Source organism: Erinaceus europaeus, chromosome 9, assembly GCF_950295315.1.
Source record: "Erinaceus europaeus chromosome 9, mEriEur2.1, whole genome shotgun sequence".
NCBI classification, from domain to species: domain Eukaryota; kingdom Metazoa; phylum Chordata; class Mammalia; order Eulipotyphla; family Erinaceidae; genus Erinaceus; species Erinaceus europaeus.
The window spans coordinates 19,996,830-20,021,296 of NC_080170.1; the positions used below are offsets into that span (position 1 = coordinate 19,996,830).

The 24,467-nt window shown below is 42.3% G+C and overlaps 1 protein-coding gene, 1 long non-coding RNA gene and 2 pseudogenes across 2 annotated transcripts in view; all 4 read right to left on the reverse strand.

The window, feature by feature from the left end:
• The window catches only part of LOC103119633 (uncharacterized), a 301,172-nt gene that overhangs the window by 168,218 nt on the left and 108,487 nt on the right, over nucleotides 1-24,467 (reverse strand). The window lies entirely within an intron of this gene.
• Nucleotides 2,796-3,506, reverse strand: LOC103119620 (elongin-C-like; annotated as a pseudogene).
• LOC103119637 (biogenesis of lysosome-related organelles complex 1 subunit 5-like) lies at nucleotides 5,397-5,915 on the reverse strand (annotated as a pseudogene).
• LOC132540175 (butyrophilin subfamily 2 member A2-like) lies at nucleotides 20,636-24,056 on the reverse strand. Its single transcript, XM_060196944.1, has 4 exons — nucleotides 23,922-24,056; nucleotides 23,604-23,754; nucleotides 23,471-23,497; nucleotides 20,636-21,159 (listed from the first exon to the last, which is right to left on the reverse strand). Exons 1-4 carry the CDS (start codon nucleotides 24,054-24,056, stop codon nucleotides 20,636-20,638), a joined length of 837 nt encoding a protein of 278 aa, XP_060052927.1.

Genomic DNA, 24,467 nt, shown 5'->3' on the forward strand with positions numbered 1-24,467 from the left:
TTAGTGGTAGAATCGAAGATCCGACCTTTTGAACTCTGAGATGGCATCAAGGCAGAGATGAAAAACCAATCTTGGGCACGACACAGAGTTCACCTTGTAACGTGCCTGTCTTGACAAGCACTTGACCTAGGATGGAACCCTGGCACCACAAGGGTGGGGCTATGGTACCAGGGGAAAGGTGGGTGCTAGTGTGTCTTTCCGTCTCTCTACCTCTCTCTACCTAGATACTCAAATGAAAAGGGAGGGAGGAAGGGAGAGAGAGAGAGAATATGAAAATGAATAAGGGTGTCGTGAGGGTCCTTCTTCAAAATATGGACTATGTGTAGGGATTGTAAGAGGCATGAAGATCTGGGGGCTCTCACCCCTCCTTGCTCACCCCAAACCCAGCTCCTGGCTCCCTGCCTCTCCTCACTCCCAGCTGTGTGAGAGGCTCCCCCTCCTGAAGAGGAGGTTGGTATGAGCACTGCTCCAGCCTCTGTTGTCCCCCTGCCCTGTGCTGAGGGGAGGCAGCTGGGCTGGAAGGAGAGTGAGATGGGGCACAGAGCAGAATCTCCTCCATTGGGAGAACCTGTCTTTGTGGCTACTAGGAAGTAAAGTGATAAGCAAACTGTTTAAAATTCAATCTGTTGTTCAAGTCCAGAGTAACAGTCCTCTGTACTCAACATACTTCATTTAATTATCTAATACTGATAAAGATGGTTGGAATCCAGGACTTTAACTGAAGGAAAAAGAAAGAGTAAGAATTTCTCTGTCTGAGCACCAGCCAACATAACCTGTGCTCCAAGGGGCAGAGGCTGCACTGGCTCTCAGGCCCCAGGTCTCAGGCTGGCATCTGAGGCCCAGCAGGGCTCTGTGCTTTCTGGCTCCTGTCTACTGCTTCTGCAGCCCCTGAGCCAGTGGCTGAGACCAGAATTGCCAGCCCTGCTGGGACCCAGCCCCCTGCAACTGAGCTCAGCCCACAGCCCTGCTCTGAGCCTCTGCTCTCCAGAGAGACCCTCCTGCTGGACCTCTCCCTCCTGTTCTGTGTCTGTGTCTGTGCTCATTTGCCTTCCTCTGGGGGGCCTGACACGGAGTGAGTAATGTCACTGATTCTGTGGAAAGACTCAGTTTACTGCTGAGAGGACTGCTCCTGACAGGGAGCACATCCATTCTTCATGGTCATTTAGAGGCTGGGAACACCCCTTTGTTATACTCTGGGAAATGTTTTCCTTCAGGCCTAGTCTTCTCAAATGGGGCAGGTTTCCTTCCTCCTGCTGGTTGTATCATTCCCCAATATACTCTGAGAATCCAGAAGGGCTCCAGAGGTAAAAGTCAGAAAAGTGTGTCAGCCATTTTTTTCTCTCTCATTTTCTTTTTTTTTTTTCAGTCAATAGAGCCTTTATTAACATGCAAATACCATTTGTAAGATACACAGATGTACCTAATCTTTATTTCAGTTCTATTTCAATGTTTTAAACTTAAGGTTACTTCTGAATATAACATATAAAGTAACCCACTAAAATTGGTCAAAATTTAACTATTTTTAGCTAGCACTTAGATCCTTAAACTTAAGATCACCATTTGTGTTTATAAGCATCATTACTTATCATCAGGTACCAGGGGTAAACGCTAGAAGAAGAATCAGGTACCAGAATATAGTTCTTGAACTTGACAATCATCTCTACTAAAATATGTATCATTATGTCTTAATAAGTTACTAAAAATATATGCAATTAACATTTATATTTGATTGCTTTCAATAAGCCAGAAAATACAATGTAAGTTCTTTTAAGGGGAAGAAAATTACATTTATAGATTTTGGTTGTTTATGGTTTCAGTTTCAGAAAAACTGGTCCATATTAGACCAGTCTGGAAGGACTGAGATTCAGATTTTATAGATCCTACAGTGACAGCACTGCTTTACTGCTAAAAGGAATACAGTAAAAAAAAAAAAAAAAAAAAAAAAAAAAAACCTACTCCAGTGCTTTTCCCATTTGCAAGCAGGGATGCTCTGTCTCTTTTTTGTGTGTGCCTGTTTAGTATAAGAGCTGAATGATCTTTTAAAATGAATTCAGTAGAAATCCCACAGATTATAACTTACTGGGGTACACTTTAATTAACAGAAGATAATTTATATCAAAATGCACTGTAAGAATTGCACTGCATGCTTCCCAATCCTCTCCACAAATGCTTCAATTAGAAGGAGGAGCACTAGGATCAATCATAAATCTAATTTTAAAGATCTAGGTAAAGACTACAGTGAGACTGTTAGACAATAAATATATTCACAAGGGACTGTGTAACAAACAAGTTTTGCAAAAGAATCTCTATAGTAGATAAAAGAATGTACAGTTTGTACTGTCCAAAATGCACATGAAACCAAAGTTATTTGACCATCTGGATATAGTTTAAAAAGGTTCTAGCCCTAAAAGTTGACCTTGGTAATCTTCCATAACTATCCTTAAAGTTCTTAACTTGTAGCAATAAACAAAAACAAGGGACAACTTGACAATACTTCAGTTTATCAAAAACACATAAGAAACTTCAATTTTTGTCTTCAACAGTCATAAGAAAAATCAATGTTCTGGCTAAATTATGAACACTTTTGTAATCCAGTTATTTGCATAACTAATGTTAATGGCAACTATAAGATCAGAATAGGTTAAAAAAATCATCCCTCTAAAAACAGAAAAATACATTGCCCCATTCTTTATTTGTAAGGTGTGTTAGCTTAGCATAGATTTCAGCATTTACTCTTTATCACCACTGCTCTAATTTAAAAAGTCAATCTAAAGGATAAGGCGAAACCACCTACAAATTGGCATATTTGTTTATTTCTCAGTTTGTGAAAATGTTCTTAATTTGTTGATGTAGCAAACAAATTTCAATTCTGATTGCTATGCAATAAAACAGAAGATAATCTGGTTTGCAATGAACATTAAAAGTTCAATTACACACAGGAAACATGCTATATGTGGAAAAAAATACTAACTGAACTATAGGTATTAAATACTGAAAATAGTTAACAGTTTATCATTATAATTTATTTTATTTAACAATCTAGGAAGTTCGCAGCCATCAGCAGTTCCAGTGCAGTTTCCGGTGCAATTGGGAATTCAGGAATCTCGGTAGAACTGTTAGTGTAGCGAACCTTGTAGGTAAAATACATGCATACTTTTGATAGCACATGTGAAGGGATCTCTCTAAAATTGACTTCATTGGTTTCATTTTCAGCAAACTGACCTGGGCCACCTAACATGGCTTTTATCGTTCCCAATGTTAACGCATGTTCTCTTTTCACGATAAATTCATGGCCATCCAAGCTATCAGTTTGACATACATGGCGTCGGGGCCTTCACAGCCACCATAGGTCTTCTCTTCTCCATCCATTATATCTTGGAGAAATCCTACTTCACTTCCACAGGGACTTAATGGTTTCTCGTCAGCTCCGCAGACACTGCCGTCACCGCACCGGGTCCCTGTGCACCGCCACTGCCCCTACTCCAGGGCCGCCCCCCCTCCCCAGAAGGCTGCCGTGGCGGGTTCTGGGGCAGATAGAAGAATCACTTCTGCTGGGTCACAAACACCTCGCTCTCATGTTCTTCTCTGTTTTCTTTGTATACCCGAGCACTGCTCAGTTCTTGGCTTATGGTGGTGCAGGGAATGAGCCAGGGATTCTGGTGTCTTGGGCATAGAGATTTGCTACAGAGACCACAGTGCTGACCAGTTTATTTATTTATTTATTTATTCCCTTTTGTTGCCCTTGTTGTTTATCATCATCGTTGTTGTTCTTATTGTTGTTGTTGATGTTGTTGGATAGGACAGAGAGAAGTCGAGAGAGGAGGGGAAGACAGAGAGGGGAGAGAAAGATAGACACCTTCAGACCTGCTCCACCGCCTGTGAATCGAACCCCCTAGGGGGGGGGGGGGGGCTGGAGCCTCAAACTGGGATCCTTACGCTGGTCCTTGCACTTCACGCTACCTGCGCTTAACCCGGTGCACCACCTCCTGCCTCCCAGGCCAGTCTTTTTAAGCATGTTCCCTTGAGAGTTTCTGATCCTCAGTGTATCATGCTGATGATCCACAGATTCATCCACTACAATTCCTGATTTTCTCCCCTGTGGCTGTCTCCATGTTGGTCCCTGCTCTGATACATCGTGAGTCTGTGCACTGCCAATCTTTTACTTTCTTTTTTTTTTTATCTCTTCTATTAACTTTAATCACATTTTCAACATGCAGCCAAGAATGAAGCTTTGACAGAGAGCCATGAATTCACACAGCCCAGCATTGTCACTTGTCGGCAGCAACAACTCCTCAATGACATAGGAACGTACGTGCTTTTCTTGAGCTTTTCTTCACTGAAGAGCAAGAAAAATATTTGAAGGAGTTCTCCATACCTCAAATCCATTTGCCATAAATCTCTTGAAATTATTGCATTTAATTTTGCTTGATTTATGGTAAATAAGATCAACTTAGTTCCTTAACTAAAACAGTTAAGTGCAGATTTTAAAAAATCACAGTGATGACAGAATTAATACATATTTCACCACAATATACCTGCTTATGAGAAGAGATGTTAAGCACTAAAAAAGGATTTACATTTAACATGGAATGTCTGGCATGTAGGCAAATATTTCTGTTTGATTTATAGCAGAAGTTGCACATGTTCAAAGGGACTTCCTGGCCCATTTTACTGGCCACTCACTAAGCTGTTGAAACATGTACAAATAATCTCTTACAAAACTTACCCATAGCAAAACAGACACAAAAATGAGGTAAGTACTATGGGCAAGGTGATAGTCCTCAGAAAGGCTAAAAGTCAGATGTCTTTTTGGTAAACTTTTCCTTCCAAGCAAGTTTTAAAAGCTGTAACTATGAAGTGCTGGAAGGCCTGCATTCTGTCTTGTCCTCCAGTGAAACATGCCCCCTTTCCAACAGGCAGACCACCACTACCATCAGCTAGAGGAGGGGCACAGGGTGAGCCTTGCCTCTTGCAGAGGTGCTTTCTGCTCCCTCCGAGACAGTGGATTTTTACACTGTGTATGGAACAACATTTTCTATTCTTGCAATAGTTAAGCAGGTTGTGACAGGTAGATGACATCTGTAAGTCACATGAATAAAATTCACAGTTGTCTAAGAGTCGATGAAAATGAGGACCAGATCTGACCAAAAAAGAGTAAACATATCCCATTTTCTGCTTACTCTTCCCCATTCAAATAATCATATATAGATAGGCACTTAGAACTGGGAAGACAGAGCACTCTTCCTTTTTAAAATTTAACTCCGATACTAGTACAGGATTTTTGCTCCTGATATGAGTGTCATAGAATATATTGCTAAGTTTAAAGCAGAGGCTAAGCGATTTGCTGATAACAATTTTCAATAACAATTTTCAATGTAAATGTTTCTCCGAAGTTTGTTGCTGTCATGGTTCAGGTTTCTAAAAAGTTGAAAATTTTGCGAGATCCTTCTCCATCTGGGCTATTGCTCCTTAAGCTTCTCCATGGCCTTTCTGTGTTCTTCATCCACTTCAGCCTGCTTGATGTGTTGTTATTTCATGAAATTTTCCCACTGGATCACATGCTGCTTTTCACTAGTTATTAAATGGTCATTATGAATCTTTCTTCGTTCCTGCTTCCTCTGTTGGAGTCTACAGACTGAATTAGTGGCTGTTTGCAATCTCTGGAGAACCGGGCTCAAGCTGCCCTGCATTGTTTCTCTACATCTGGGAAGTGTATGTTCATTTGTCTCATGGATCATATTCTTCAGATTCTCAAGAACGCACATTTCTCGAAGATCACGTTTTTCTTCAAATTCTTTCACAAAATAACGAGTTTCACCTTGAATAACTGGTCTGTGGTCTAGTAGTCTTGAATGAATTTCTCCAAGATTATAAAGTGGTGCAGCCAATAGTACAGTAAGACATCTTCTAAGGTAAAGTTATATCCTGTAAGGTAGACTTTATCGTCAAGGTAAGAATTAAGATCCTTCAAGAGAGTGTGGACTTCCTCTTTACCACAGGGCCCATCTACTCGAATTACCCTATATTCTAGCCACTGCTGAACAATTGCCTTTTCCTCTGCAGTGTTCCCAAGTAACTATTCTTTGTTGGCTTTCTTGACCAGGTAAGCTGCTATAGTCGTCAATCCTGTTAGACTTAGACCATTGTTTGTTTGAAGGACAGGAACCTGCCGCTCGCCCTGCGCACCATATTTGCATCCTCCTCACAAACCCAGCCATCTCTCGAGGCGCCCGATCTTTTTCTTGAACTTCAGAACAGCTGCCTTCCCTGAAATGTCAACTGTTTGATGGAATCCTAAGGAGTTGTTAATATGTATATGTATATGTATATGTATATGTATATGTATATGTATATGTATATGTATATGTATATCTGCTGTGAGAGTGTACAATGGCTTTCTAACTCCCTAAATGTAAGACCAATAATGACAACTTCCTGTGGATTTATGTTTCTACTGTTTTTTTAAAATGAGAGATAAATTGAGAAAGAAGCAGACAGAGAATGAGGGAGAGACTACAGCACTGCTCAGCTCTGTCTTATGATGGTGCTGGAATTGCACTTGGGATCTAAGGGCCTCAGGCCTGGAAGTCTTTTGCAAAAACCATTATTCTGTCTTCCCAGTCCTGACTTATTTTCTTTCATGTTAGTATGGCCTAGAGATTAAGGAGCTGATGAACACACTGAGCTCCTATGTTCAGTGAATGCATCCAGAGTGCTTCCCAATTTCCAAAAAGTCTCCAGTGCTGACAGTTATAGACCCCTAACACAGTGTCACAGCCCAAACTGAAGTGACTGCCATACACAGACAGAATTCATATTTTATTCAGTTTCCAGGAATGCTCACCATCCCGACCCCAAGCCTTTCTACCATTGTCTCACTCAGGACAACTACCTAATACTTAATAGATACATACTACACTATTATCTCTGGATTTTCTCTTAGTGATTAATATTTATAGGATGGGGGAGTCGGGTAGTAGCGCAGTGGGTTAAGTGCAGGTGGCACAAAGCGCAAAGCCCAGTTTAATCCCCTCCACTTTCCACATGCAGGGGAGTTGCTTCACAGGCGGTGAAGCAGGTCTGCAGCTGTTTATCTTTCTCTTTGCCTCTCTGTCTTCCACTCCTCTCTCCATTTCTCTCTGTCCTATCCAACAATGATGACATCAACAATAATAACTACAATGATAAAAAACAATGAGGACAACAAAAGGAAATAAATAAATATTTAAGTTTTTTTAATAGAATGATACTTCGTAGTTATTTACAGTATTTTATGTATTATAAAAGAACCACATTTGAAAGTGTCTATATACGAAGGCTTGACTTTCGTGATGATGGAATACATTGGTATCTGATGCATTATTTTTTCACATGTTAAGTATGTTAAAATATTGTCAGTATAATAAGACTTTTTTTTAAAATCTTTCTCATTAGGAAGTAGATGGGAACAGCAGCCTCTCTAGGATTCCTGGATTTCTGTGAATTGCAGGGAGGGAGGGTGAGACACAGAATCTCTGTCCCTGCTCACTTGCCTCCCAGGAGGAAACTCTTGGGGTTTGTTTCCAGCAGCCAGGTCACTGATGACTAACTAAATAAACATTAAAAATTTTAAAAATGCTTATAACATTAAAAATGTCTGTTAGTGGATAATCCATTAGAGAAACAGTGGTATATATCCATGCCACAGAATTTGGCATACCAGTTAAAAGAATTAAAGTACACACAGAACAGTTTGTGAGTACACCCAAATTTCTAAAGTCATATACCTTACACCGAGACATATCATTGTAACACTATTAAAACTCAAGGTCAAAGAAAAAAATACTGCAGGTTTCCAGGGAGAGAAAATGACTTATTGAAATAGGGCTGTCTTTAGGTCCATGATTGCTCAACAATTTGTTTGGCTTTGTATGTTAACTCTCTTTTCAGCTACCTGGTTCCAGATGCCAGCATAATGCTGACCAGACTTCCCTGGACAGACACCCCCACCAATGTGTCCTGGAGCTCCACTTCCTACTAGGGAAAGAGAGAGGCAGGCTGGGAGTATGTACCGACCAGTCAACGCCCAAATTCAGCGGGGAAGCAATTACAGAAGCCAGACATTCCACCTTCTGCATCCCACAATGACCTTGGGTCCATACTCCCAGAGGGAGTATGGAAAAGAACAGGAAAAGCTATCAGGGGATAGGATGGGATACGGAGTTCTGGTGGTGGGAATTGTGTGGAGTTGTACTCCTCTTATCCTATAGTTTTGTTAATGCCTCCTTTTTTAAAATAAATAAATTAAAAAAAAAAAGAAATAGGGCTGTCAGGTTTTCCTCAGATTTCTTATCACAAACTCTTGAGTCAGGCGAGAGCAAAACAACACATTCAAAGTACTAAAATGATAAGAGTGTCAGCCACAAAGGCTTTATCCTGCAAAATTATCTTTCAGATATGATGAAGAAATAATGGTGCTCTCAAACCCAGAGTAACTAAAGGAACTTGCCACCTACCAGCCTGATCTTGCATTAACTATTAAAAAGAAATCCTCTGTGCAAAGCTCAAGGACTGGTGTAAGGATCCCGGTTCAAGCTTCTGGCTCCCCTCCTGCAGGGGAATCACTTCACAAGCGGTGAAGCAGGTCTGCAGGTATCTGTGCTTTACCCTAAATAAACAGAGGTCCATTCTAGGATCCCTCCCGGTGTTTCCTTACTTTTTCACATGGTCACTAGAACCAGTATCGGGAAGGCCAGAAGCTTACATCCTTGTTGGAGCCACTCCACATGAGTGCTGACAAAATACAACATCTTTTTATGATCAAAACACTACAAAAAATGGGAATACATGGAAAATTCCTCAAGATAGTGGAGTCTATATATAGCAAACCTACAGTCAACATCATACTCAATGGTGAAAAACAGGAATCATTTCCCCTCATATCAGATACCAGACAGGGATGCCCACTATCACCATTACTATTTAACAGAGTGTTGCAAGTTCTTGCCATAGCAATCAGGCAGGAACAAGGAATTAAAGGGATACAGATTGGAAGAGAAAAAAGTCAAACTCTCCCTATTTGCAGATGACATAATAATATACATAGAGAAACCTAAGAAATCCAGCAATGTCATATCATATTTGGATATCATCAGGCAATACAGTAAGATGGCAGTCTAAAAAATTAACATTCAAAAGTCAGTGGAATTCCTCTATGTAAACACTAAGTTAGAAGAAGTTGAAATCTAGACATCAGTTCCTATTACTATAGCAACAAAAACAATAATATATCTTGGAATAAACCTAACCAAAGAAGTGAAAGGCTTGTACACTGAGAATTATGAGTCACTACTCAAGGAAATTGAAAAAGACAAAGAAGTGGAAACATATTCTATGTTCATGAGTTGGAAGAATTAACATCATCAAAATGAATATACTACCCAGAGCCATATACAAATTTAATGCTATCTCCATCAAGATCCCAGCCACATTTTTTAGGAGAATAGAAAAAAATGCTACAAATGTTTGCCTGGAACCAGAAAAGACCTAGAATTGCCAAAACAGTATTGAGAATAAAGAACAGAACTGAGGCCATCACACTCCCAGATCTCAAATTGTACTATAGGGCCATTGTTATCAAAACTGCTTGGTACTGGAACATGAATAGACACACTGACCAGTGGAATAGAATTGAGAGCCTATGGACATCTAATCTTTGACAAAGGGGCTCAGACTATTAAATGGGGAAAGCAGAGTCTCTTCAACAAATGGTGTCAGAAACAATGGGTTAAAACATGCAGAAAAATGAAACTGAACCACTATATTTCACCAAATACAAAAGTAAATTCCAAGTGGATCAAGGACTTGTATGTTAGACCACAAACTATCAGATACTTAGAGGAAAATATTGACAAAACTCTTTTCTGCATAAATTTCAAAGACATCTTCAATGAAACTAATCCAATTACAAAGAAGACTAAGGCAAGCATAAACCTATGGGACTACATAAAATTAAAAGGCTTTTGCACAGCTAAAGAAACTACTACCCAAACCAAGAGACCCCACACAGAATTGGAGAATATCTTTACATGGCATACATCAGACAAGAGCCTAATAACCTGAATATATAAAGAACTTGCAAATCTCAACAACAAGAAAACAAATATATATATATTCTTTCCAAATAGGAGGAATATGTATATATGTATATATTCCTCCTATTTTGGAGTTAGTCTCTGCCCTAATTCAGATTTCTAGTCTTATTTTCAACTCTAACACCATCTTCCCAGATATCAATTTAAGCCCACCAGCATGTTAGCGATCAGGCTCAGGTAAAAATTACTAAACTTGTGGATCCCTTGGAACATACTTAAAACAGACTACCTAATTTCTTCCTATACAGAGACCTGTAGGGAAATTGTGAGGATGTGGCAGAGCCTGGCAGGGCTTCACCTGAGGGTTGTGTCTATCCTGTTTGCCTCTCTCTCTCTCTCTCTCTCTCTCTCTCTCTCTCTCTCTCTCCAGAGAGGTTGAACAATGGGAACACGGGAACCCCAAAAGATCGCCACATCATATCAGACCCCCTGACTCACAAAGCACCCTGCATTTTTCTGCCTCCAGGAGTGTGGGACTATGTGAAAGCTTGGTAGAGCTTAGGGGAGCTCTCCCATCCTTGGATGGAGGTCTGGAAAAACACCCCACTTGTTAGTATTTCTCCTTATAGAGATGAGCCAAGAAAGAAAAGTCTCCCAGACTCAGTTTCTCCTTGTTAGTATCCCAAGCTCACAGAAAGCCTACAAGCCTCTCGCACTTAGTTTCCTCTGCTAGCAGGCCAAATGGCTGACTGCTTTAGGGTTCACTCAAAGTTCACACATCTACTTCATCTTTTGATCACAAAGGAGAACACAGTCTATCATAGATCACTAACACCAGACAGTTAAAAGCCCCAAAATCTTATTTCCTTGTGCTCTTTTATATCTATGATTTGCATCAAGTTTTGTTTTTCTTCTTCTCTACCTCACCTTACTGGTTTAACCCCTATGCTTCTCTCAAATGCCTTTGGATAATTAACTTGCCTGCATCATGGAAATAATTGTCTTGACCTTTCTGTATCACATTAATTCTTGTCATACCAGCCCCCTACAATAGGGGCAAGCTGACCTTTATGAAACCTGTAATTTCTGACATATTTGAAAAATGTTCTTTGTTTAACTTTCTATATAAGCCTGTAAATAAAATGAGTGTTTGTACCAGAATACTCCCCAATACCTCCTTTCTGGATCGTGCAGCCCTTGAGCTGGTGAGGGAGGGTCAGTGACTTGCCTGGTTGGAGCCACTCCACGTGAGCACCAGCACAGGAACTCAGCATTCCTTAAAACATTAAGCCAGCTTCCCCTTCTCCACCGTCCTCCTTGATACTATGGCCTGGGCTTTTATTATCTACACATCAATCTTCTGCTTTGTTTAACGAATGATTTAAGGCCTCTACCCTATTCCCCCACCCATTCTGTTCATTTGCTATATTCTTTTTCTACCCTCAAGCCTGTAGGGTGTTATTAATCCTACTAGTTAAACCCCTGGCAACAGTTGCTAATGAAGCCCCTACCATTCCCAGCCCCTTTCACCTTTCTCCACCCCTTTCCTAACCATGTATAGTATTGTCAAACCACTTCTGTTTCTGACTTGTCTCTTCCCTTTTCTGGCATGGAGGAGCAGAATGCAGACCAGGAAGCTGATGGTGGCCATTGCAGTTTGCATCAAGTGGCTTAACCAGATGTGCTACCACCCAACTTGGGGCATTTAGATGAATAAAGATTTGAATTGCCTTGCTGCCACAAGTTTGGTTCCTGGGTCATCTCTCTCTCTCTATCATATTGCTAACCCAACAGAGACCCCTAACTTCAGCTGCTCTAGTCCTACCTTTAGTGTCTGTCTATTAAACTATTTATCCTGCTTTATATCTTACCACCTTTTAACTACCAGTTTTCAGGTGCTTCTATGATGCCATCCTGACTTCTCTGGGCAGACAACCTCACCAATGTGTCCTGGAACCCCAGCTCTCCAGAGCCCCACCCCACTAGGGAAAGATAGAAGCAGGCTGCAGGGGATGGATTGACCTGCCAATGTCCATGTCTACCAGAGAAGCAGTTACAGAAAGCATAGCTTCCACCTTCTGCACCCCATATAATTTTAGTCCATACTCTCAGAGGGATAAAAAATAGGGAAGTTTCTAATGAAGGGAGTGGGACATGGAATTCTGGTGGTGGGAACTGTGTGGAATTGTTTCCCTGTTATCTTACAATAATGTTGATCCTTATTAAATCACTAATAATTTTTTAAATAAAGTAAAATTTAGTGGGGCTTAAAAGAAAAATCAAGAACTGCTTGAGCTTCCTTCAAACTGTTGATACTTCAGAGAATACAACTGCTCTGAAGTTTGAGAATGAGATTGTCAAAACACAGAATCATAATTTATTAGAGCAGGGACCACCAGAGGAAAAATTATGAATAGTAAATTTTTTTAAGTAAATACCAGTTCTGGTACAATTTAGGTCTAGAATATTATGACTTTCATTTAATATTTTTAGAAGTCATGTATAGAATGTGGTCTTATGCAGTCATCTTTTTACCCAAAAGATAATGAAATTAAATATTTTTACATTTGTTTGTTTTTATATCTTTAATTATTAGTGATTTAATAATTATTAACAAGAATATTCTTTAAGGGATTGGTTTTCACAGTGTCGCAGACCTCTATGTCCAAGACACCAGCAGTCCCAGGTTCAGTCCCTGTGCTGCTATAAGCCAGAACTGAGCAGTGCTCAGGTGTAGAAAGTAAAAGGGAAAAAAATAGAGAAAAAAAACTGATCCACTTCTCTGACTTTTATAACCAGAGTCCTTCTCAATTCTCAGAGAGTAGGTTGGGGAATGATACAACAAGCAGAAGAGGATGAAGCCTGCCTCTTTTGAAAAAACTGAGTCTAAATAGAAATATTTAGCAAAGCACAGCAAAGGTAGGGTCCACAGCTCCTAAACAACTATGAAGAATGGAAGTGTCCCCCCAGACAGGAGCATAGTACTCTGAACAGCTGCTATATCCTTCCATAAAGTCAGTGACATTATTCCCTCCGTGCCAGGTCCCCCAGAGGAAGGCAGATGAGTGACTCACAGGCAGCAGAGCACAGGCACAGAAGCAAGAGGGAGAGGTCCAGCAAGAGGGTCTCTCTGGAGAGCAGAGGCTCAGAGCAGGGCTGTGGGCTCAGCTCAGATGCAGGGGGCAGAGGCCTCAGCAGGGCTGGCAGCTCTGGTCTCAGCCACTGGCTCAGGGGCTGCAGAGGCAGAAGGCAGGAGCCAGAGAGCACAGAGCCCTGCTGGGCCACAACTGCCAGCCTGAGACCTGGGGCCTGAGAGCCAGTGCAGCCTCTGCCCGTTGGAGAGCAGCAGCAGGATGTGAGGACCGGTGCTCAGACAGTGAAAGTCATATACAATTTTTTTCCTGAACTAAAGTCCGTGGTTCCAAGTGTCTTTATCAGTTTTAGATAACTAGATTGGGTGCCTGAAGCATAGATGGTCCCAATTACTTTGAACTTTAACCACAGACTTTTTCAATGATTTACTTATCACTTTACTTCCTAGTAGTCACCCTCGAGGAAACACTCACGAAAGACATGTCTCTGATATCTGATTACTGTAAAAAATGGCGACTAATCCCTAGCACTGCAAAACGGTATCATCTGTTTTCCCTCTACACCATGCCTCGGCCTTGCATGAGCTTAATGTGCAGCTTGGTGATACGAGAATCCAGCATGAAGCCCAGCCAGTCTATCTTGGCGTTACTCTCGATCACACTCTGTCATTTCACAAACATCTCATAAAAACTGCAGCAAAGGTGGGCGCGAGGAATAACATCATTGCAAGACTGGCCAGCTCCTCATGGGGCGCGAGCGCTTCCACACTACGATCATCATCTCTGGCATTATGCTATTCCACTGCAGAATACTGTGCCCCAGTATGTTTCCGTAGCCCCCATGTCCACTTGGTCGATTCCAAATTATATTCCTCCATGAGGATAATTTCTGGAACCATCCGTTCCACCCCGGTTCCATGGCTGCCAGTTCTTAGCAACATCACCCTGCTAGATATTCGTCAGGATGCGGCATCATCTAAGTTCATTTCCCACGTCTACGCTCCACCGGACCTGCCAATATACGCGGATATCTTCGCCCACCTGTCCAAGGCTTGACGTCTCATCACCCAATCTGGTCCCCTACGCCTACACTGAACTTCTCTGTTCCAGACTCTTGGAAACAGAGTTGGCAGTCAGCTGAGGTAAAGAACAAACACCTCATCACAGACCCCTGCAAGCGTCAACCCGGCTTTGACCTAGCACGTTATGATTGGGCCCTCCTCAATCGCTATCGAACAGGCCATGGCCGGTGCGCCGCTATGTTCCATCGCTGGGGAGCCAGAGATGACCGGAACTGCCCCTGCGGCTCCAGACAGACTATGACCCACATAGTCAACGACTGCCACCTCTCCAGATTCAAAGGAGGTCTCGAAACTTTACATCAGGCTCAACCTGACGCTGTTGACTGGCTACGGAAGAAGGGCAAACGCTAGAAGAAGAAGTAGTCACTAAGATAGGTTCTCCCAATGGAGGAGTTTATGCCCTGTGCTCCATCTCACTCCCCTTCCAGTCCAGCTGCCTTAGCTCAGCACAGGGGAGGGGGACAGCAGAGGCTGGAGCAGTGCTCACACCAACTTCCCCTTCAGGAGGGGCAGCCTTTCACACAGCTGGGAGTGGGGAGAGGCAGGGAGCCAGGAGCTGGTGAACAAGGAGGGTTGAGAGCCCCCAGATCATCCTGCCTTTCCCAGCTCCTTCTCCCAGTCCATCAAAAGGTAGGGCTTGTGGGACCTGGGGGTGGGGAAGCCCTTCCTTTGTCCTATAACCAACCCCATCTCTTGCCCCAGGGCCACAGTAGAAATTCCAAGCCCAGAACTGTTGTGGTCATTTCATTTTTGTCCCTGGTCCCCACCTGCAGGGAGAAAGCTTCACAAGTGATGAAGCAGGGCTGCAGATATATCTCTGTCTTTCACCTTCTCTACATACCCCTTCCTCTCAATTTCTTATTGTCTCTATCCAATAAATAAAGATAGTAGAAATATTTTAAAAGAAGTTTTTTTTAATTCTACATTATTGGTTAGGACAGAGAGAGATTGAGAGAGGAGGGGGAAACAAAATGGGAGAAAGACAGATACCAATTTCAACAAACTAGCAATAATTTCCCTAGGATGAGAGAAACTGCTTCTTTATTTGACAAAAAAATTATTTATTTTATTTACTATTACTATTTATTAGAGAGAGAGTACTGCTTAGCTCTGGCTTATGGTGGTGCTGGGGATTGAACAAAGGACTGCAAAGCGTCAGGCTGAACGTCCTTTGCAGAACAATTCTGCTGCATCTCCAGCCCTTATTCTTTTTTTAGACATAAAACTTCTAAGACCACATGCTCAAGTATACACGTTTTGTAAAATATAAAACTCACATATACTAAAATAACTGATCCATAAATCTAAATTCACTCCATAATAATAGTAATTATTTGATTTTTCCATCTAGTTTCCTATATGTGGATCCTTGGGTATAAATTTTTATCTTACTATAAGCATTTTTATTAGTTATTTATAAAGGTTTACAAGATCAGGTGCCCGGCGGCAGCAGTAGACTCAGTTACTAAGCATGTAGTACAAAGCACAAGGACCCGTGCAAGGATCCAGGTTTGAGCACCCACTCTGCACGTGAAGGGGGAGAAGCCTCATAAGCTGTGAAGCAGGTCTGCAGGTATCTACCTTTCTCCCATTTTGTCTCCCCATCCTCTCTCAGTTTCTCTCTGTCTTAGCCAATAAAATGAGGAGAAAAAAAAAAAAAAGCTACCAGAAGCAGTGGATTTGTAGTGCTGGCACCAAGCCTCAGGGTTAACCCTGGAGGCAAAAAGAAAAAGAAACAAAAAATCTTACAAGATTCTAAGATTATAGACAAATAGTTCTAAAAGAGAAAAATATTTCTAGTCTACACCCACCACCACTGCCGGGATAGCCTGAGGGTGCTTCTTCCCAAACAAGTGCTCTCTGGGTTGGAGAGAACTCAACTGGAGCCATCCTAGGCTGCTCTGTGGGAGAGGGATCAGGAACTCCTGCTAGGTGTAGCAGAAGACTCTGGGACTCTTGGAGCTGGAAAGCAATCCCAAGTGTGTTAAAATAGAAGAGCAGCTGTATATATACTCGCCAAGTAGGGTGGAAACAGGATGTGAAGTAGAGAGGGTGGAGTGAAAAGAGACTGGTGGAAATCAGGGTGACTACTAGAGGGGGCGGAGCAAAAAGACTTCGTGAACCAGTGGGGATTAAACCAATTCCCTGCAGGCAGGGCGGTTCCTAGGTAACTGGTTATGTAAATAGACCGCAGGGATAAGCAGGGGGGAAGCTGGCATACTGCCCAACACACCACAATTCTGTGCAGCCTCAACCACCACCACCATAGTTCTGGAAAGTATTAAGAGCATAACAACTTCATAAAAATTTAATCTGAATATTTGTCAGATATCAGGGTCAACGCAGAAATTCCAAGCAGGCATGTTGTGGTCTTTTCACTTTTCTTTGTAATTTCCAGTCTTCCCTAGGCCTCCGGAGGTTGTTTTTTTTTAAATGTCCAACATTCAGGCTCAAAAATTTCAACACACTACAGATCATTTTCCCAAGATGAAAGGAACAGCTTCTATGTTTCATGAGAATGCTTTCTTTTTAAAGTAAAATTTAATATTTTTTAAAAATTTATGTATATATTTATTATTAAGAGAACCAGAGCATCCACTCATGCACATGTCAGGCTGGCAATGAAGTGGGGACCTGGGAGTCGGAAGGTAGCACAGCAGGTTAAGCACAGGCAGCGCAAGGATTCCATAATGCCCAACCAAAAAGATGTGTGTACATCTATGTTCATAGCAGCACAATTCATAATAGCTAAAACCTGGAAGGAGCCCAGGTGCCCAACAGCAGATGAGTGGCTTAGAAAGCTGTGGTACATATACACAATGGAATACTATGCAGCTATTAAGAACAATGAGCCCACCTTATCTGACCTATCTTGGACAGAGCTAGAAGGAATTATGTTAAGTCAGCTAAGTCAGAAAGATAAAGATGAGTATGGGATGTCCCCACTCATCAACAGAAGTTGAGAAAGAAGAACAGAAAGGGAAACTAAAAGCAGGATCTGATTAAATCGAGAGCAGAGCACCAATATAAAAACACTGTGGTGAAGGGGAGGATGGCCATTGGGCTTCCCGGCATGGTGGAGGGTGGGGGGGCAGGGGTGGGTGGTGGCGATGGGACACAGTCTTTTGGTGGTGGGAGTGGTGTTTATGTACAATCCTATTAAAGTGTAAACATTATATAAACCACTATTTAATTAATATGAGAGGCGAAAAACTGATGATATGTCTAGAACTTCTTAAAACACAGACTGAGTCTTTTTAATACATAGGCTGAGTCTTTGATATGTTCTCTCCCAAAAGCCTAGACCAGGGAGAACAGCAACTGACAGCACAGCTATATACAAGATGCTGGGTACTATACCCCAAACCCTATCAAAGGGACTTTCCAAAGTTAAACCCATCACCAAATAATGTGATGATAACAGTAACTATCCATTGTCTTCTTGAACCCTAAGACAACAGGAACCTCACATTGCCTCTATAGAGCCTATTTTTTCCCCAGTCCTGGAACCTTAGGGTGGGGCCCACTTTTCTGCATGATGCTCTCAATTCAAATCAAATAATATTGCATCCGCGGATCGCAACCTAATCAACACAACGAGTGCCACCCCAGCATGCTTCACTTCAGACTGTGACCAGAGACTTCAGGTGTGGAATGACAACCCTTCAACTTCATCACTTGGGTGAGACCTTTCCTTTCATAGTATTCTCTAATTCCATTCCGGGTGTTCCACTCCCCAATAAAGTCCCCAAACCTAGATATAGTCCAGGTCCCCTGAGATAGAGCATAGGTCTACCCTTGCCCATAAACTAGGGGAAAAATATATACCTGAAAGCAGAAGTACACAAGAGCATGCAGGGAATACCCCCAACACTTGATCTGCACTATTCCAGTCTTTAGGTCCATGATTGTTCAACAATCTGTTTGGCTTTGTATGTTAACTCTCTTTTCAGCCACCAGGTTCCAGATGCTGACCAGACTTCCCTGGACAGATGACCCCATCAATGTGTACTGGAGCGCCACTTCCTCAGAGCCCCACCCTACTAGGGAAAGAGAGAGACAGACTGGGAGTATGGATCGACCAGTCAACGCCCATGTTCAGCGGGGAAGCAATTACAGAAGCCAGACCTTCCACCCTCTGCAACTCACAATGACCCTGGATCCATACTCCCAGAGAGATAGAGAATGGGAAGGCTATCAGGGGAGGGGGTGGGATGTGGAGATCGGGTTATGGGAATTGTACGGAATTATACCCCTCTGATTCTATGGTTTTGTTAATGTCTCCTTTCTTAAATAAATAAAAAAAAGAAAAAAAGAATTTCAGAACTACTAAGTGATAGCGCAGCAACAAAACAAAATGTGTGTAACAATTTTTACTAAATCTAATTCATCATTTTGACAAAAAGTGACATACACCATGTTTTATTTACTCAAATCCCTGTAATAGATGCTCTCACCCCCCGGTCCCAGAGCCAGCACTGACAGGACTGTGAAGCTTTCTCAGGGTCTCATCAGCTGAAGCCTTAGGAGCTGGTCCCGTGGCTGAGACTCTCACTCTCAGGATGCTGCAGGCACAGCTGACTGGACTGGGCTGGGTGACCCACTGCAAGGAGACTTAGTAATAACAGAACTGCCAATCATGGCTTAGTTTACTATTAAATTGGATAAATGTAGTAAAATAAGAATCAAACTGAAGGTGTTTGGATGGCTTATATTATTGCTATAGATAATGGCTTAAAATATATATAACATATTACAACTTTTTGGCAGTTCTATTATTACTATGACTGTTTGCAGGCAGTGCTGGGGTTTGTCCCCTGGAATCTCCGCAGGACAGCAGGTGGCTGGCTTCCCCCAGAGTCAGTGACACAAGAGGTGAGAGTAGAAGCTGCAGTGCTTTTAGGACCTGACTTTGGGGTCTCTCACCTCCACTGATTCTGCTGGTTACAAAAAATTATTAAAAGTAAGAATATAAGACATGAAGAAAGGTATCTTCTGCTTTTTCACAGAAAGCCCACCCCAAAGCAATGAATTACCTGAGTAATTTTTTTTTGGAAAATTTAACTTTATTTCTTCAAATACTTTATATATATATATATATATATATATATATATATATATATATGTATATATATATCACAGCATTTCTTAATTACTTATTTATGAAAGAGAAAGGAGGCTGGGAGAAAAAGAAGATGTAAAGTCAGTCATACATGATGCTGGGATTGAAAGCAGGACCTCAGGGTTAGAGTTCAATGCCATATGTAATGGGCCTAATCCTGACTGCAACACGGCATTTCTTATGTCAGTTTGCCCAGTTCAGCATCACATATCTAAAAATTATCCATCTCTCAGGATAGGGAGCATATATTAGCTACTACAATATATAGTAGTGCATAGCACATATAGTAATACCCTACGTATAGTGTAACAATACGTATGTCTAGATATCATTTCCTTATGATCCATTCATTTCTTATTGTTACACAATATCTCATTGTAAAGATGTTGTGAAGTGTAGAGCTATCAGGCCCTAGGCAGAGGATGATGGACAATGAGAGAAGCTGAAATGATAGCATGGGTCCTTCAAGGTATGAATCAGTCTGGTTAGTGATTGGATTCTATTTTACTGAAGACACTATTAGCAATATAGTACCAGGCACAAGGTACTGATTTTGCCACAAAGGAGATCACAGATATGAACAGCCTATGATCTCTACTCTTGAAGAGCCCACAGCTTTTTGTGAAACAGAAATATACAGAGTTGATCTGGCAAGATGCCTGCTGAGTAAAGTCAAACTGTGCCTTTTTAAATTACATATATAATTACATAAGTGTATGTGTGTGTGTGTGTGTGTGTGTGTGTGTGTGTGTTGTTTGGACTGAATTGGAGAAAAATTAAGAGGGGAGGGAGTTAGAGAGAGGAAGAGAGGGACCTGCAGCACTGCTTAATCATCCATGAAGTTTCCTTCCTGCAGGTATGACTTAGGGGCTTGTCCCCAGGTTCTTGGCAATTGTAGCATGAACACTTAACTGGGTATGAATGTGGTCACCATTTCATACCCCCTAAACTATATTTTGAAAAAAGTAGCTAACTGTGTCATAATCTCAACCTCATATTTGAGAAGGATATTTACAGAGAGATTTGCATTTTTCCTAAAGCCAAAGCAGTAAAGGAAATTGCATTCCAGGAGAATGAGTGTGGATTTGGGCAGCACAGAGTGGACAATGCAAGGGGTCACTCTGAGTTTCCCCAAAGGCTAGAGGAGTCTGGGCCTGAGGTAGATCCTAGCTCCCCTGACTGCAACCTCCTGGGTGGGGTGTCTGATGCTCTCATGGTGCCTGAGGATGCAGGGCATCTCAGCTGTGTCCCACAGTAATGACAGGATCAGTTGGGAATGAGGAGGCCCCTCGTGTTTCCCTTAGTACGAGGTCCAGGGTAGAAATATGGCTTCAGGGGTTTGGTGAAGGTGCTTTTGAAAGTATACAGAAGACTACAATCTGTCACATTATAGAAAGAAATCAGTCCTTTCTCATACTGCAGAAAAATACCCAACTTCAAGATGGGTTCTCGAACACTGAGAATGGAAGGGGGGTTGGAGAGTGCTTTGTACTCATTATTCTCCAGGGAAAGTACCCAGAACCCATTTTCAGGACAAATAAAGATGTCTCCTTTCCGTGTAACTGAGGCCATACACAGTCCTATTTCCCACCTGTCCTTCCATTCCACATCCACCTCCCAGTAATGGTCACCAGCAGAGAAGCCATAAGCCCCTAGAATAGCCCTCAGAGTGTCAAATCGCTCAGGGTTGTCAGGAACATCTTGTTCTTCCACAACAGATCTCACATATTTTCTGTCCCATGATACTTGTAGAAGAGGGTGAGCAGTGTCCTTATCCAAGGTTATATATTCTGCAGGAAGAAAAGTAGACCAATTAATTGTAAGACAGAAAATAAGTACTATCTTGGGCTTCAGAGACTTTAGGAAATGTCTTTGATACCTATCTAATATAGAAACTATGAGGAGGTGAAAACAGGGATGAGAAACAAATGAGGCACCAGAGAGAGAGAGACTCACTGGGTAAGGTGATATCTTTCCAAGTACTTGGCCCAGGCTCCAGTCCCAGCCCCACTGGGGAGGTGCTGTGTTACCAGGAAAAGCAGGAGGCTGAAGGGGCTTCCTCTCTCTCTATCTCTCCCAGAGTGTCTGAATTACCAACAAAATATAGGTGGCCCAGAGCAGTGAAATCTTGGATGAATTCGACCCTGACTCGGAAAGAAGGAAGGAAGGAAGGAAGGAAGGCTACTAAGTACTTTTCAAAAACTCAGAAAGATCAAAGAAATTATCACTTCACATCTCTGCCCAAAGGACATTCCATCTGTATATCTGAAGGTTTTGGAGAAATCACTAAACTATTTCATCCGTGAAAGTGACACATCCCAGCAGATGGTCCAGAGGAAACACTGATGAGGGGAGAATGACATGTCACCACCAGCTCCTGAAAGGTCTCAACAAACATCCAAATCTTAGAACATTTAGCTGTCTCCCCCCCCTCCCTCTCTCTCTCTCTCTCTCTCCCCACCCCCACCCTCTTTGCCACTGTGACTCCTGTGCATTGATAAAATGACTCAATTATTTCAGCAGGAGCTTACAGCCCTGTGCCTGCCTTGAAAGCAGAGCACAGGGCAGCAGAGGGCAGCAGAGGGCAGCAGAGGGCAGCAGAGGGCAGCCGAGGGCGGCACAGCCAGGGGAGCCCCATTTACAGACACAGAGGCTGAAGCGCCCCAGCTGCTCCAGGAGAGGACAGTGGCCAGTGCAGCCAGAAGAGAGGAAGAGGGGAAGGGGCGGGGTCGGGAAGCCCAGGGGAAGTGACTGGGCTGAGCCCCTGAGACCACTGGGGATTCTGCCCTTTCTCTGGGGAGATGGAAGATGGACAGACGGGGGTGTGGGAGGTGGAAAAGGGGGAGGACTATTTTTTAAATACTCTTTTATTTATTTATTTTATATAAAGGACAGAGAGAAGAGATAGGAAGACAGAGAGAGTCCTATAATAATATTTTACCACTTGTGAAGCTCCCCCCCCCCCCCTACAGTTGTGGAGGACTATTAGCAATTGCTCAGCAGTGTTTTGAATGCAAAGAAAGTGAAATAAGGTAGCGAACACAATCAGATCAAGTGTTTGCTGCTATTTGAATCTATCTTCTCCCGGATGGAGACTTTACAGCATATGTGCAGGCTGAAGGTTACATAGAGGGCTGTGAGAGAATTGACTGTGAGCGGGAGAAAATAAAAAGCAATCTCATATCTTATCGTTCGTTTTTGTTTCTGGAGCACTGGTGTCTGTGAATGTGGAATTATTATCATAGAATCATGTTATAGGTGTGAATTAAAAAAACAACAGGGCGAGACTTTTATAAACTTGGATCCGTTGTTGTGGAGCCAACGACTTTAAAGGGAGTGGAGGGATCTAGGGTGGGACCTTGAGTCTCAAGGTGCAGGAAGAATAGCTTGGTGACTGGGGAGGTGTGCTCCCAGCTTTGGGGATGTGAAACTGTACCTTTGTGGCAAGGACAGTTTCTTCCTCCCTCCCTTCCTTTTTTTCATTCCTCCTTTCATTTTTATTGCCACAGGTTTATTGCTGGGAATCAGTGTCTCCACCATTAATTCACCACTGCCAACAAACTGTTTTTTTTTTTTTTTTTTTTTTTTTTGGTATATAGAAAGGAATTGAGAAGGGAGAAGGAAGAAGTAGGGAGAGAGGGAGAGAAAAGTTACACCTGCAACACTACTTGCCCTGGCAGTAGGGGACTAGAAACTTCAACCAGGGTCACTGCACATAGCAAACTGTGCATTCACCCAGATGATCCACACAGAGTGCCTTCTAAACCTACATTCCCTAATAAGGGTCTTTAGAAAGGATGCAGTGATGGCTTGTTTCCCACTGGCCTACAGTTACATTTTAGCCAAGTGACTCGATTTTATTACTGATTTGCAGGGCTTTCACATTCATTTAAAGGATTTTTATTCTGAAAAAAAATCTTTTTATATTTAGTGCCTTAGTTCTTATTAAATGTAAGGCATGCATATTTCAACTAAAATAATTTTCAGAGTTCAACATACATATAGATTACTTGGGCCAAACCATTCTACAAGAGACCTGAAGGAAGTTTAACTTGTAATCACAGGTCACACTTCATACACCTTATAAAAACTGAAATTTACCTGCGTGTCTCCGGAGACTTTCCAGTCCTACGGAAAGAAAGGAATATTCAAGGTTAGTTGACTGACTAACAAGGCATTGGCTGTGTGAGGAATGACATGTGGCATTGAAGTGGAGAATTCAGACTTCACTTACCTTCCTCTCCCAGGGCTTTTCTTCCGGCTGCAACCAACAAGAAAGAGGGAGAGAGAGAGAGGTCAGTGTTCTGATGGGACACTGGTTGTGATTCCAATTTAGTATCATGAGGGTGAAAGACAAGACTTACCAAGTTGACCAGTGATTGTAGCTAAAAAAAAGAAGAAAAGAAAAAGAGGTAAAAATATTTATATTTCTACTCTATGAAATTGTATATCAGATTTTGCTTCTTCATAAACTCTAGTTCATCAGTGAGTATTCGTTTCAGACTCTGCCATGTGAGGCTCACAGGCTGACAGGACCACGTGGCCCAGATACTGAGCTGGGGCAGCAGCAGCCTGTGCAGACACACTGCAGGGCTGTCAGGGACAGGCTGCTGCTTCCTGTTCTCACAGCAGCTCTCTGCCTGTTTTTCAGCAACTGCTGTCCTGCTTCAGTCTCCACCCACAACATGCCTGAGTTCAGTCTCTGTCATCTCACCAGGGAAATGTCTATGGAAAGTCTAGTTTGTCATGAGAGATTTTCTGCTCTGGGGACAGTGTGAGCAGCATGAGCCAGTGTGTCATCCCAGGGGCATCACAGCAGCCTGTCAGTGTGGCTCCATGCTGGGAGCCCTGTGCTCCTGAGCACAGACACAGGGCAGCACCCACACTCCTGCAGCTGCTTCTGACAATTCTTCTTCCATCATTTGTGTTAATCATAAATACTGTTTATAAAATACATGTTATGTGCATGGACTCAGGTTTGAGACCCCATTACCACCTATAAATGGGAAGCAGTGAAGCAGGTCTGCAAGTGGCTATTTCTCTCTTCCTTTCTGTATCTCCTTTTCCTCTCACTTGGTCTCTACCCTATCAAGTAAAA